Below are 14975 nucleotides of genomic sequence, written 5' to 3'. Positions count from 1 at the left end.
GATTATTCAAGACAGTAGAAATGATATAATAGTCTCAGCTTATGTATATAATATAGTTAAAGATAAAAGAATGATGTTTCGTCGTCTTGCATCGTACGCAATGAAATGCTCTACGACATAACATAAACCACTACTACTTAAATATATAGACTCAGGTATAATATAATTCTATGACTCTATACTCAATTACCCTTAATTGAGAATTCAAACATATGTTGACATGTACACTAAATGGATAGTTTTAGCTGACTACATAAGGAATTATTCATTTCCAAATCTTGTCATACACAAATTGTTATTTTTCATCACATTATAAAATATAATCACGTCTACATTCTTTGCGGGGTAGGCAGTCTTAACAGACTTGAAAAGACTGAAAGGCCTCGTTCAGCTGCATGGCTTAATGATGGAATTTAGTTTCAAAAAGCGACAGCTTGTTAGTCCATCGCCTACATGAGGAATAATCATTGGTAGGAAACTTTATTAGCTTTTATATTTTATTGTTAGCTAGCATGAACTTTATTAATTTATTCGGATATTTGGATGATTTAGCTGGTCTATAACGGTTCTGGATTCCTCTATATTTTTTTATTACAGATTATAAGCTCTATCCTCAACAAAAACAACAATGAATTCACCCAATATACTGACATTCTCAATAAAACCGGTAGTGACGCATGTGAGTAGGTACCTATTCAGCAAAACAGACATCTATTCGTCTACAAGACTGTTACTGTACCAATTACAATCCCAAGCAGCTTCATGTTACAGAATTAGGGATAGGGTTGCCAGGTCCCATATTATTTAATTAATCCCATAATGGCTGGGTAGATATTGAGTCATGAACAAGAGTTTTCGACACGTTTTGTGACACATTGAAAGTGACTTGCACGACAGAATGAGCTTCAATGTAGCCAGCCTAACACATACAATGTAGCTGTACAATCAAAACCGTACTGTCTCTAGTATTAGTCTATGGTGCCAAAAAGGTCTACCAAAATTCGCACAGACTAAACATCGAAAATTTTGGCCGGAGAAGAAATCAGAAAGCCTAGCTAGCTTTATCCGGACGCCTGGCAACCCTAGCTGCGGAGAGGAGCAGTACATACATACGTTTACTCGTGAATACGAACCAAAAGGTGTTTCGAGTCAGGTTTCCTTATCTCTATGTTTAATATGACTAACATTTGTGTTATATATATTACCGTGGCCAACCATTTATATTAATTGTAATAGCTGCCCTAGTAGTCACGTCACTCACGAGATGAAAAATTGATTGATATTACAAAACTATTGTTGAACCGCCATGATATTCAGTTCGAAAGGAAATCCTGATGACATGATGTTTATCTCAGTAGCATCGACATCTGTCAAGAAGGGCCCGGGTTTCACCTGTGGTAATTATTCACAACATAGTAAGTCAGTATTTTCATGAAGTAGCTCTCGTCTGTACTCCGCTACCATACAGAGGAAACTAGTTCATCATAATATAGTCCAGTCCAATCCGGTACCAGTAACCATACGATACTGGTTATTTATGAGGAAAATATTTAACATACATACATACATATGATCACGTCTATATCCCTTGCGGGGTAGACAGAGCCAACAGTCTTGAAAAGACTGAATGGCCACGTTCAGCTATTTGGCTTAATGATAGAACCGAGATTCAAATAGTGACAGGTTGCTAGCCCATCGCCTAAAAGAGGAATCCTAAGTTTATAAGCCTATCCCTTAGTCGCCTTTTACGACATCCATGGGAAAGAGATGGAGTGGTCCTATTCTTTTTTGTAATAGTGCCGGGAACCACACGGCACTCCCCTTCCTTCCCCAATGTGAGCTGTAAGTGAGAAATGTATGGTAATATTTAAGAATCGTTTCTCAAAAGTACTTATAATACTAGACAGTTTTTAAATAGCTAATGCATATTGAATGCAATTTGGAAGTTATGGCTTTAAAGGATTAAACTTTATTTTGTTCAACACTGTAATTGTATCTATGCGCCAAAGAAACATTTCTTAGTTTTATTCAAACTCTTTGAGCCCGACTCTTTTCAGATGCCCCTCAGACTCAGTTCTCAAAGCAGAGCTGTCATCAAAGATGTCAAATAATGGTCGATGTAGAAATGTTTACATATCTCTTCAAAAGATGATTTTAAAATGTTTGGGTTAATGCTTTAAATAATCTTGTTGATTTTAAATTTAGTCTTTTAATTTTGTATTAGCCAATGACTAAGTGGACCTCCTGTACATGTGTTTTTATACCACTATATTTTTTGTAATATTAGCAAGTATTTGTGTTGCACAAGAAGATGTGGATACAATAGCACCGGAAGCAGAATCTAGTAATAATTTTGAAATAGAAGAAAAAGTGTATAAAGAGTTAAACGAGGACAAAGAGGATATAGATGTAAAAGAGGAAAGAGATGAGGGTGAAGAAGAAGCAAAAGATGATGACGATGAAGATGCACAGAACCTGCCTAAAAGTACTAATAAAAGTGACATTACTACACAAGATTCTAAGGATGACTATTCAGATTTAATCTACCCGAGCAGTAGTCATATTAGTCGCAAGGTAATTGAAGTTCTATAGTATAAGTATCTGGATATTTTTTTTGGGTTTGTGGACATATTTAAATATTACAACTATTTTTATAGACAACCTAATAATACGTTAAGTGCTGTCGGGTATGGTCTCTTTCATGAAACATTTTTGACTGTAATCCAAGAACGTACTTTTTATCGTAGTCCTTGTACAGATAAAGGGCATAGTTTTGCTGTTTGTGGGATCGAATTAAGATATAGTGAAAACCGTACCTATGAAGAACAGTAATTTGGCAAAGGAGCAGTAGTTGTATTATTTGGTGAGATAGCTGCTATTACGGGATGGACATTCAAAGATGAAACAGATGAAACTCAAGATACACAGACTACTTATCTTTTTTGTGTTCTTGGTCATGTTTCGCAAGTTCTAGAGACTAAAGCAGCAGAAGTAAATGTAGGTGAAAGGATAATTGGATCTGAATTACCAATCCCGAAGATAGAGTCTCAAATATTGCGTTCAACGCATTTTTTAAATAGAACTTCGGCGGGCAGTAGCTTTGATAGGAGTGTATTTATTTTCTTAGTATTAATTTTATTGTTTTGAAAGTAAACATTTTTATAACATCTATTTTTCTAATTTTTTCTTGTTTCGAAAACTTCCTATAACTTCGTTGTAGTAGATATAACACTAACGGCGACCCAGCGCTTTGAACGCTGTTGAATATGCATTAGGAATAGGCAAATCTATTGTGATAGAGAGATGAAGAAGGATAGATGGAATATTATTTATAACTGATCAACGAGTATAAATAGGTGCTTGTGCCAGGTGATAGATCAGAGGTAATGACAAGGGTCAGGCCCCCCTTCCAACATTCGATTTCGTAAACACCAGTCAAGTGAGTCGAGTTAAAAGCCACCCTCTACCTACCCTTTATATGTAAAAAAGAACGTTTGGTATTTCATTGAGCCGGTACATAATATGACCCGAAAAGGGTGTAGGCCTCTCTTCACATTGGTCTACGTAGCTATTAATAATTCACAATGTATTGTAAGTTGTAGTCGCATTTGAATAAAGTGTAGTATCATGCTTGATGTTCAGTCATTCCATAATTTTTATTCCAGTTTCTGTATTCATAAAAAAGGTATTTTTCTTCACAAAATTAATTTGCAAGTGTGTTACCGAGTATCTGCTATGGTCACGCGTTTCCATGAATTTGCTTTTCAGCTCTACGAGCGAGTATAACTCGTATCATAAATTTTACGTATTCATACATATATAGATAGATAGATAGATAAAACTCTTTATTGCACCATATGAGTAAAACATACAAAACAACACAAAGCAGACATATATGGTACAAAGGCGGACTTATCGCTAAAGCAATCTCTTCCAGTCAACCTTTGGGTGGAAGGAAATCAAACAGGAGATTGGCGTTGGCGCAGAGCAAGAAAAATAAATGTTTGAACATAATAAAATACATACATAATATATATCTATATATAATACATACAAATACGCATAAATACATAAAAATAACATATACTTAGGATAGAGTAGAAAGATAATGAGACCTAACGAGATTTTTGAAACTATTAATAGTCTGGGCTTTCCTGATATCGACAGGAATATAATATATACATACGTGTATATCCCTTGCGGGGTAGACAGAGCCAGCAGTCCTGAAAAGACTGATAGGCCACGTTCAGCTGTTAGGCTTAATGATAGAATTGAGATTTGAAGTGACAGGTTGCTAGCCCGTCGCAAGTATCCCAAGTTTATAAACTTATCCCTTAGTCGCCTTTTACGACATCCATGGGAAAGAGATGGAGTGGCCCTATTCTTATTTTTTATTGGTGCCGGGAACCACCCGACATAAATGTAACTGTATACAACTTTATTGACTTGATCATCTTTATTGGTTAACCTAAATTATCAAAAGTTTAAAATGGAGGCCACAGTAGGTGCCCGTTTTTTTAATCTTTTCAATGTAGCCTACCGGGTTACAAAAGGTCTTCATTTTTTAAATATTCCTCTAGCATTACGGAGAAAATTTAATTAAAACTCGAGACTGGCCATTTAGGTAATGAAGGGAGCTTCAGCGACCACCCACCCGGTTTAGATTACAAAATCATCATTAAATTCTTTTTGTGAATATAATTACTTCAGAATGTAACATGTTATGTTGGCCATTATTTTACGAAAAATTCGTTTCTAGAAATTGGTTTACGCTAATAACCTTATAGACATCAATCATATTTAGTAAATTAGCTAGCTTTGATTCCATGGTTTAAGAAAATCCTTGAGTTTGTCATACGAGTATCTTAGGGCACCGTAGTACCCCATCAAATCGAGCAAAAAAGCGGCACGGTTGAACCTTCCTTTTCTCGAAGCAATTCCCTTTTCGACCCCCCTATAACTTCATTGTGGATAAAACAAGAATGAATTGATGTATTTTCATCTAATTAGCAGGCAATGTATAAACACGGTATACATATGTAAAATTTCATTCAATTTGAACAAGTAGCTTAAGAATTATGCAATGTAACGTATCCAATTTTCTTAATTTTGTCACTCATTGATTGACTGCAGTTCTAGCAGACATAAAACCTTTAAATTGAGAATGTTATAAGTGTTAAGTGGATAAATCTGTTTGGCTGTGTGATGAAATGAATTATAATATTTTTGTTTGTTGAAGTTTTCTACTACGATTATTATATTCAATCACACCTCTTTTCCGGCACTTCCTAGGTAGAAGTTAGATCTCTCAACTTGTCACTGCGTTCAATCTGCATGATTTTGAAAATATATACTTAGAATTAATGTAAACTTCATTATCAGTTATTTTTCTTCAATATTACTCATCATGTAACTAAGGTTTTAGTATATTGGTAAAACGCTTTAGTTAAAAAATCAGTTGCAATACCGTGATATACCTGCTTACATTAAATCAAAAATTCTGCTGGTACCAGATAATCTTATACAACTCTTATCTTCTCGCTAATTAAGCTTACCTTTGGTAAATTTACGAGGTAACAATTGTAACCGCTAGCTAATTCAGATCGTTAAGTCGACCAAGGACTGAATCGCAAAATGGCTACCAATTAATGAAACGGTGATTCGCTAAATGCCTAACTAATGTGAAAAAAATATATCTATTTATGAATTATATATCTATAGGTATAATTGAGTTGGTGTACGGTTAACTGTGACTATACGAACTGGTGTTAGTTTTATAGATCTTATACTAGCTCGTTACGTTACACCCATAAATAATGTTCATCGTTCACATTCGAACATCAAGTATCATTTAAGTAATTTATAATTTTATTTACAAACGAAAATAATAAGCTCTGTTCTATAATTGAAAGTACCAAATTAAGGTAATTTGAAATCGATGAATTTGTTTTCAAATTGTATAGTTTTCTTTCTTCAAGTGACTTTTAACCATTAGTGATCAATACGTTAATTTTTGATAATTAATTTAACAGCCAAATGGATTTATTTAAAAAGAAATACTATTGAAATAATCATACTTTTTCGAATTAGTTTTAGACTTTAGTCAATTTGCGAATTAGGCATTTTTCGAGTACGGCCAGGGTCTACAGATCGCCGGCACATTAATCACCCGGGACGAAGGCTGAGCCGCGCCAGCGGAATATCAATGTCATTCCCAGTTAAAACGACATCATGAACAGAGGATGTCACCTGATCGAGCTACTCATTTTCTAATTATAATATTAGACTAGTCCGAGCCAGCTGCGTCTCTTCCAGTGCAGATTGAGTCAATCAAGGAGAAGGCGATGGGCTGAATAATCTCGATAGACAAAACTTGTGTCGGAAGTCGCCATTTACTACTTTTTTCTTTTCGTTTTTTTGTCCTATTGCTACTCGTATTATCTATTGAATAATTTTACGAGTAAGCCTATGTACGTACAAATTGGCTCTGAGATGATAAGCTTTGATTTGCTCTAAGTACCTTAGATGTTATAAAATCATTTTTTTTATATGTTAAGACAAACATGTTTAGACTCAAAGATATACAAAGTCAAAATTAGTGTTTATTGCTAAATGTCTTTTTACATACATACATACATATGTACATATGTATGGGCCGTCACGTCTATACCCGCAAGGGATATAGACGTGAATATATGTATGTACATATAATCACGTCTATATCCCTTGCGGGTTAGACAGAGCCAACAGTCTTGAAAAAACTGATAGGCCACGTTCAGCTATTTGGCTTTAAGATAGAATTGAGTTTCAAATAGCGACAGGTTGCTAGCCCATCGCCTAAAAGAAGAATTTCAAGTTTATAGGCCTATCCCTTAGTCACCTTTTACGACATCCATGGGAGAGAGATGGAGTGGTCCTATTCTTTTTTTATTGGTGCCGGAAATCACACGGTAAAGTTCTACAAAAGAAGTTTCTTAAATTACAACACGTACTTTTTTAATTAGCATGCAAATAATTTTATTGTCATAAATCATTACATAACCTCATTAATTTGGGATATTAAATTTGGGATATTTGTTTAAATAATAACGAAAGGTTTTATTTGCGTGCTTCGTCGATTAAATGCAGAGATTTCAGGGCTGCCACCTGAGACATAAATATCAACGCTGACGGGTTTGTATAGCATTTACCAAGTGGTTGTATGGTAACATCTGAAAATAGAATATTATAAATCTATAACTTAACACACAAAGACGTCAAAAAAGCCTGTTGACTAAGTCAACTTGACTTATATGTGTATTATGGTTTGTCAAAGTATTACGAATTAGACATGGTAATAATTTAACAAACGTTCCACATCAATAACAAAAAACCAGTATTAGAAGCACACTTCAAAGAATTTCTCTATTATAGGTAATTTAAGGTTTTGCTTTTAAAATACTCACTTAGTCCAACAGTACACGAATAAAGGTCAATATGGCAGTGATTGATCATAGGCCTGTAGGAAGATCGTTCCATTCCCGGTTTCCATATCTGCGCGCACGCCGGTTCGTAAATGTCTGCGCAGTGGGTAGGGCAAGTGTGGTTACAGGCTTGGATGGCGCCTACGATGCTAAAGTCGTAGACTCGGCGGCCACTTGGTTCATCATCCCTTTTGATATTACACTGATGGTCAGGGGCATGGTGAATGTCTTCAAAATAAACAAATCTATATTATAAAAAAAAAAAATGATTGACGGACTGACTGACATAAATGTACGGCTCGCTCGGTTCACAAAGTTGAAAATTTGGTATGTAGGTTTCTTATGTGGTCTAGAGAGGATATATACTTAATGGAATTCCCGAGGGATCGGAACTAGTTTAATAATAAGAAGGCGGAGCCAAGTTAATTTTTTATACCCCAGCTGCAATTTTAAAATAAGAAGTTTGATGAATTTTGGCTTGATTTTTTCAGAGCCCAACATGCTTTATATATTTTTAAAGCGGTTATAGCCGACACTTGGTTGCGATAACCTTAAAATTAATACATAGATGTAAGAACAAAACTATGAGAGAGAAAGAGAGAGAGCAAAAAAATTTAACACTTCTTATTATTTTTGATATTAGTGATTAATGCTGTCGCCTTTTTTACGTAGAGATGTTACGATCGACAAAAGACCAATATTTTTTTTATTTTTTCTTGCAATAAACAACGTTTCCACTTTAACGAATAATGCTAATGAAAAGGAAACAAACCAAAAAAAGCTTTGTAGCGGCATTTCATCTTCGCCAGATGGCAAATATTGTGATAAATTCCAATTACTTGAAGACCTCTCCATGGCTCCACAAAACCACAAACAGGATCCAATACATTCGAACATTTGAATGTGTCGCAACTATATGCAAATGCAACCCCTGAAACTTAAAACTATACTTTACTGGAAGTGTGGGACACCCGTCTTTGTTCTTTTTCTTAGGAAATTACTAAAATCGCCTGATAATTAAATAATATTTCGGAGTTGTACAAAACAGGGTCAAATTATTCTATTATGCAGTGCCGTGTGGTTCCCGGCACCAATAAAAAGTAAAGTAAAAAGAATAGAACCACTCCATCTGTTTCCAATGGATGTCGTAAAAGGCGACTAAGGGATATGCTTAAAAACTTGGGATTCTTCTTGTAGGCAATAAAATTGAAATTTGGGAATGAAGGTTGCTAACCTGCCACTATTTGATATTTTTCACTTTTGCCACTATTTCAATTGCATCTTTAAGCAATACAGCTGAACGTGGCCTATTCCAGACTGTTGGCTTTGTCTATCTCGTAAGGGATATAGACGTGATTATATGTATGTATGTATGTGTGTAATATAAATAACTTACTGGCAAAAGAACATAAAACAAAAATGCAGAGCATTATATTTTTAAATTTAATTTCAATCCACTTACAATGTATTGTAAAACTTTATAGCTAACTCGATACTGCGATATAAAACTGCAATAAGGCAGTTTGTTGATAATAATATCTTAAAGTCTTCTTGTAAATCAGATAATAGTAAGACTTTGGTAAATAAAGTTAAGTGTTAATAAATCGTAGGTTTGAAGATGGTATATTTTAAATGAATTACTGTCAGTACTGGTTCATTTATAAATAGCACAGGCAAAGTAACTGTAGCAAGAATCCACCCACCAACGTGTTATTTGCCCTTCAGTGACCTGAAATTCATACTCTTGGTATAATATAAGGAGAAATATATTTCATGATGGAAATAATTCCGTAAATAGATGTAGGTTAGTTCGTGTTTTAGCCAAGTCAGATTAATTTTAGAATATATGTTCTCCAGAATTTCAAGTAAATTATATCTCTGCACAGGAATATTATTAAGAAATATATCTCCGCTTAGCTATCAAATGGCTGTCAAAATATACAACGGCCTCAATGAGGATATAAAGTCGCTATCTCTGAATGCCTTTAAAACTAAATTAAAACTGTGGCTTATCGAAAAATCGTTTTATACTGTTGACGAATATTTCGATAAAAAAAAAATTTGAGAGAGTATTTGTATTATTGTTCATAAATGTGCGTTTGTCTTTATTTGCACTTACAACGCGGAAAGACGCGACGCGTTGCGACTACATTGCTAGAATGCTAAATTGGGTTTCACTGGAAAAGTATTGTCACAGCAACACAGAGTCGCGTAGTACCTACGTGTTGTTTCATACATTTCCATGAAAATACTGGTTACTTATTCGCATCATGTAAAAAAGGAAGAGCCGTAACAAAGTGCGTTCGGAGCTTAAGACATGATCAATTGATCATACATATAATACTTATTTGTGTTTCTTCTCACATCTAAGAATAGCTTATACGAAATTTTACGAAATAAAAAAGTACACAATCAGATTTTACTGGGAAGTGAACCCCGGTGCAAACGCTGGCGCAAAATATATTACACAGTCCGTCACTGACATTTCCAATGGTTCAACTGTCCAAAACGGATTAAAGTTCTGCTCATTCCCCGGGAAAATCGAAATACATTTTCGATGCAGCTTCAAGAGGCTAATTAAAACGTCCCCCGGGCTGTCGTGGCTCGCCGCACGCTGTCACTCTCGCAACTTGCCAAGATAATAATTCTTGGACCGTGAAGTAGTGGGGACGCTTGTTATGATAGTGTTAATAGGGATAAATCATTAAGTCATAATACACACATAAAATCACGACTATAACTTTTCACTAGCCATGATTCATGCATACTTCCTTCGCTACTTCCACATTCATTACTCTCTACAAGCTCTTCGGTATAGGATACACTTGCCTTGCCTGAATTTGCTAGAATGTCCTCGATTTGATCAAGGTACTTAAAGCTATGATGTAGAAAAAGGTACTTAAAGCTATGATGTAGAAAAATTTTGAGAGAGTATTTGTATTATTGTTCATAAATGTGCGTTTGTCTCTATTTGCACTTACAACGCGGAAAGACGCGACGCGTTGCGACTACATTGCTAGAATGCCAAATTGGGTTTCACTAGAAAAGTATTGTCACAGCAACACAGAGTCGCGTAGTACCTACGTGTTGTTTCATACATTTCCATGAAAATACTGGTTACTTATTCGCATCATGTAAAAAAGGAAGAGCCGTAACAAAGTGCGTTCGGAGCTTAAGACATGATCAATTGATCATACATATAATACTTAAAGCTATGATGTAGTTAATGTATAGTTCGCCGGAGAAAAAAATATTTCAAGATATTTAGAATCGGAATCATAAATCAAAAATATTTAATTCACCACGATTGATGTTTTATATGCCAAATTTTCTGGGTACTAGGACATATTGACAATATAAATAACCCTGGACAGAACGCAAGCTGCCACAACTTCCGTCTTTGATAATGAAATAACTCCTTTCAAAGTTTCGGAGGCGCCAACTTCATAAACTAAATTGGATCGAGCTGAAATTTTCTAAGGAAGATGAAAACAGTTAAATAATAAAATTAATAACTTTCACTGAAATAATACAATTACGTCACACAAGTACTGACAGTTCGCAATTACAGTAGATGAAAGATTAGTTTTTCAGGATCTGTCTACTCCAAAAGTATTTTTCACATAGTGCTCACAACGCCTGATAGTTTAAAAACTTTTTCTCTGTTCATGCCGTTCGCAGTCTGGATACGTAGTGTCTGGACTCTTAAAAGTTTCTAAAATAAATTAAATAAGTTCACGCTTGAAAATACATTTTATCAGAAACGTGTTTCCTCATCCATTTACTGAAAAAGCAAATGTTTTGTGAAGATATTTTAGGGAGAGTTTTCACACATAATTTTTAGGCGGAGATAGTAAAAGAAAGCTCACAATTTGATCGCAATGAAAATGAAATTGCCACTTACAGTGACATCAAGATATTTGAGAGTATTTGAGAGTGACGTCGCGCTGAACTCTACCGAGCGGTATTTTTACAATTCATTCCATTAATCACGGGCGCCGCAATCGAGGGTCGGTACCTAAATAATTGACTGGAGAACCTCAGCACCATAAATCCTCATCAGGAATCACAACCGAACTGACAGTCACTCGATTGTGAACGACTCGCCCAGTAGCGTAACTAGCGTAACGTGCGCCCAATAACAGGTTCTATGCGCCCTTAGGTCTTTTGCATTGTATATCACGTAAATAAATTTAGGTTGTGTAACAACTGCAACTGAAACATTCTGCCCTTTGTTAAAATTACCGTAGTAATTATTATAGTTAGTAATTTTTATTTATAATAAACTATAGTTAGTTTGCAATATGAACGAAAAAATAAGTCATGGTTCTTCACCAGCAATTCCTAAGAAAAACTAGTAGTAATATGCTGTAGTTATTTTTAAGGGTCTTTGCCTGGCCATTTCTGCGCCCCCCTTAGAGTCTATGCCCTGTGCCTGGACACCGTTTACACACCCCTATTTACAGCACTGGACTCGCCTGATCAATCACTACAGCTAAATAACCTGAGTAAGTACGTTGTAATTCGCCTCGTCATCGCTGTGATGGCAATATTGAGTACTGCGAAATTAACGTTTTGCTGAGAAGCTTGATGTTGTTACCATGCTAATAATAGCAATTTGGGAATAAAATAAAACTATGTTTCAAATGAAATATTGTAGATGAAACTAGATTAACTGCGCAGTGGGAACTAAATGCTTACTCGCCATACGGTTTGGTCATTAAATCATGAGGTCGGCTGCTGTAGTAATAACAGGCCACGGGTGGAGCAGTGGCCGAGGAGTTTGTTGCGTGCAAATAAAACCCACCCTCTGGCTTAGATAAGTTTGAAGTTTCCTTCTTGAGGTTTGCTGAGCAATAGCTGCACTAACGAAATCCATGGAAAAAAAGAGAGAGGTTTATCAAAAAAAACTCATCAAAAGTACCTACCAGTAACCACATGACACAATTTGCAAGGCATTGATAATTTTAAATAATGACACATTGAAACAATTTTTATGGCTTTGTTTAAATTATATTATGATACTGTGAAATTAAAGCAACTAAATTATTAGAAAAACAATAGGTAAGTCCTACTAATTTATCAAATAAAGTGTCGCTTTTGCAAACATCAAGTTTCTGACAATCACATATGAGCTTGCCAGTTAGAAGATGGTTAGGTTTTTCCACTATCAGTCTGGATGTTGATTAAAAAAAAATGTTGGAAAAATGTGTTAGAATATTTTCTTTCATATACATACATCAAAGTAAACATCAATGAACTACAAACATAAGCTCATATTATTTTCCCCCTTTATCTCAGTCGGGGTAGATTCAGTTTCAGGTTATTAAATGTGACAGTCCATTGTAGTCGTAGGTATACATTATTATTAGAGACTTAGAAATTGTAAATTAGATTTTCAAGCTTATAATCCTGGACTGTACCCAACCTAGAAACAATCCGGGGACCAAGAATTCATATAAAATAATCTTACTAAAGAGATTTTCGTCCTAATAATGCCTTCTTTGATTTCTGCGAAGCGTAAATTTTATAATTTGGACTGTAATTTCCTACCGCCTGTTATATTATGACAAAGTGATCTGTTTAGCCTAATTCAATATAATTGTAATATTAATTTATCTGTTGTTGGTTGTAAGTTATTCTTTAATTACTTATATTATGACTCTAATTTTTTATATAACTATTGGAATATTCTAGCCTATTTCAGATTAGATTTTCATAGTTTACACAATTACATCTCGATAATAGCCTCAATATTATGGTATAAGACCTACACGATTGATCTGTTGGCAAATATGAGTTTCTAAGATATTTAAATCTGTTTATTACCTTTAAAAAAACTTTGTTTAGTGAAAACTGAAATATTTGGAAAATGGATCATTTAATTGGAATTTTTCATTTCATGGAAGCAATCTGTTTTAAAATGTAAAACCAGCCATTAAATTGGTTTTTGGGGTACACAAAATAAAACTCCCTTTAAAAGCTCACACCTTAATACAGTTTGAGAATTTCGTCGAAACAAAAAGCCTGCTCTGCGAACGCTCTATAAAATCACGATTGTTTCTTATATGGTCGACTAAAAACGAAGATTATCTATTTAATTTAAGTAATAAATTTTCTAGAAACGAAAACGGTTTTCTTGTGATTTTTTTTGGTTTAAATAATTCATAGTATAAAATGGGTGAACAATTCTTTTATTTAATAGATGTAGAATAAGGTTCTATACATTTTGCGTTTCTGCTTTTTCGAGGCATAGTGGTACTCGTATATAATTTAGGCTTTTCGTCTGCAGTAGAATTCATAAATATCTCGAAATCCTCTCTTAAAACGGGACCTGGTTGTTTATGGTCTTTCGTTGAAAGTTGTGATAATATATATGAAGTCAAAAATATATATATATGTATTAACTTTTTAAATATAAACAAAAGGTAAATATAACGCTCTTTGTGAATTTTATTTATGAATAAACTCGCCTTCGTATTATTTAAAACTAGAGACCGCTCGCGACTTCGTACGCGTGGAATCGATCCCGCGGGACTTTCTTGATAAAAAGTAGCCTATATGTTATTCTGGGTCTTCAGCTACCTACATAACAAATTTCATCGTAATCGGTTTAGAAGTTTTTGCGTGAAAAAGTAACAAATATCCATACTGACATACTCACAAACTTTCGCATTTATAATATTAGTAGGATTATAAACTGGGATTTGTGTATAAAATCATATAGATCTTTCAACGTAGAAAGAAACATAGCGGAGCGGTATCATCGATGTTTTCTCGCTTGGTTGGAGTGTCTGAAGGGAGTCCATTGCTTCAATATCAAGTCACGCTAGAATAAATTTATAGATATGAAATGTCGACAAATTTAATAATTTTTCTTGAAACTTATATCACGTCTTACCACTTTCAGCTGGATAGCCTAATTTTTATTTGAAGTGGCATTAAAAATAATACACGGCACGGCATAGCACGTTGCCCTTATTTTGCCTAAGTGAAATAAAATCAATACAGACACTTTAAATTACTAAAGTACGCCCGCGTATAACGAAAACCTTCCTTATATTCCGTGGTCGCGAGAATTTCGGGAAATCGCCTCTTTTATTACATCTGTTGGTCTACAAATGTAATACATACATACATAAAGTCACGTCTATATCCCCTGTGGGGTAGACAGAGTCCACAATCTTAAAAAGGCTGATAGGCCACGTTCAACTTTTTGGCTTGATAATAGAATAGAGATTCAAATAGTGATAGGTTGCTAGCCCATCGCCTAAAGAAGAATCCCAAGTTTATAAGCCTACCTTTACTTAACCTTAGCCGCCGTTTTGAACCTATACGCCAAACAAATCTTTACATTCAACAGTGTGGGCTGTGCGTTGACATGTAATTCAATCAGTCAGTGTCCTCTTTTAGCCAGATTAATAATCTTCTTTTATTATTGAAACATAACATCGATATGAAAAAATGGTAAGCAATATAAAGGTGTCCAAAGTTCCTTGTAGTACCTATGCA

The 14975-nt window shown here is 34.7% G+C and overlaps 1 protein-coding gene across 1 annotated transcript; it reads right to left on the bottom strand.

Moving 5' to 3' along the window:
• Positions 1-7098: 7098 nt before the first annotated feature.
• On the bottom strand, positions 7099-8966 carry LOC106138642 (uncharacterized). Its single transcript, XM_060954716.1, has 4 exons — positions 8860-8966; positions 8236-8400; positions 7446-7691; positions 7099-7211 (listed from the first exon to the last, which is right to left on the bottom strand). Exons 1-4 carry the CDS (start codon positions 8891-8893, stop codon positions 7099-7101), a joined length of 558 nt encoding a protein of 185 aa, XP_060810699.1. The 5' UTR covers positions 8894-8966.
• Between the last annotated feature and the right edge of the window lie 6009 nt (positions 8967-14975).

The sequence above is a fragment of the Amyelois transitella genome, chromosome 4, assembly GCF_032362555.1.
Source record: "Amyelois transitella isolate CPQ chromosome 4, ilAmyTran1.1, whole genome shotgun sequence".
NCBI classification, from domain to species: Eukaryota; Metazoa; Arthropoda; class Insecta; order Lepidoptera; family Pyralidae; genus Amyelois; species Amyelois transitella.
This window is presented reverse-complemented; position numbering and strand designations above follow the sequence as displayed.

Excerpts from the sequence above, each read along its gene's own strand:
- LOC106138642 (XM_060954716.1), bottom strand. The coding sequence starts at position 8,893 with ATGCTCTGCATTTTTGTTTTATGTTCTTTTGCCA. Across the intron at positions 8,401-8,859 it reads TGTTTTATGTTCTTTTGCCA|TTTCAGGGGTTGCATTTGCA; the intron begins GTAAGTTATTTA and ends TATAGTTTTAAG. Across the intron at positions 7,212-7,445 it reads TTCGTGTACTGTTGGACTAA|ATGTTACCATACAACCACTT; the intron begins GTGAGTATTTTA and ends TTCTATTTTCAG.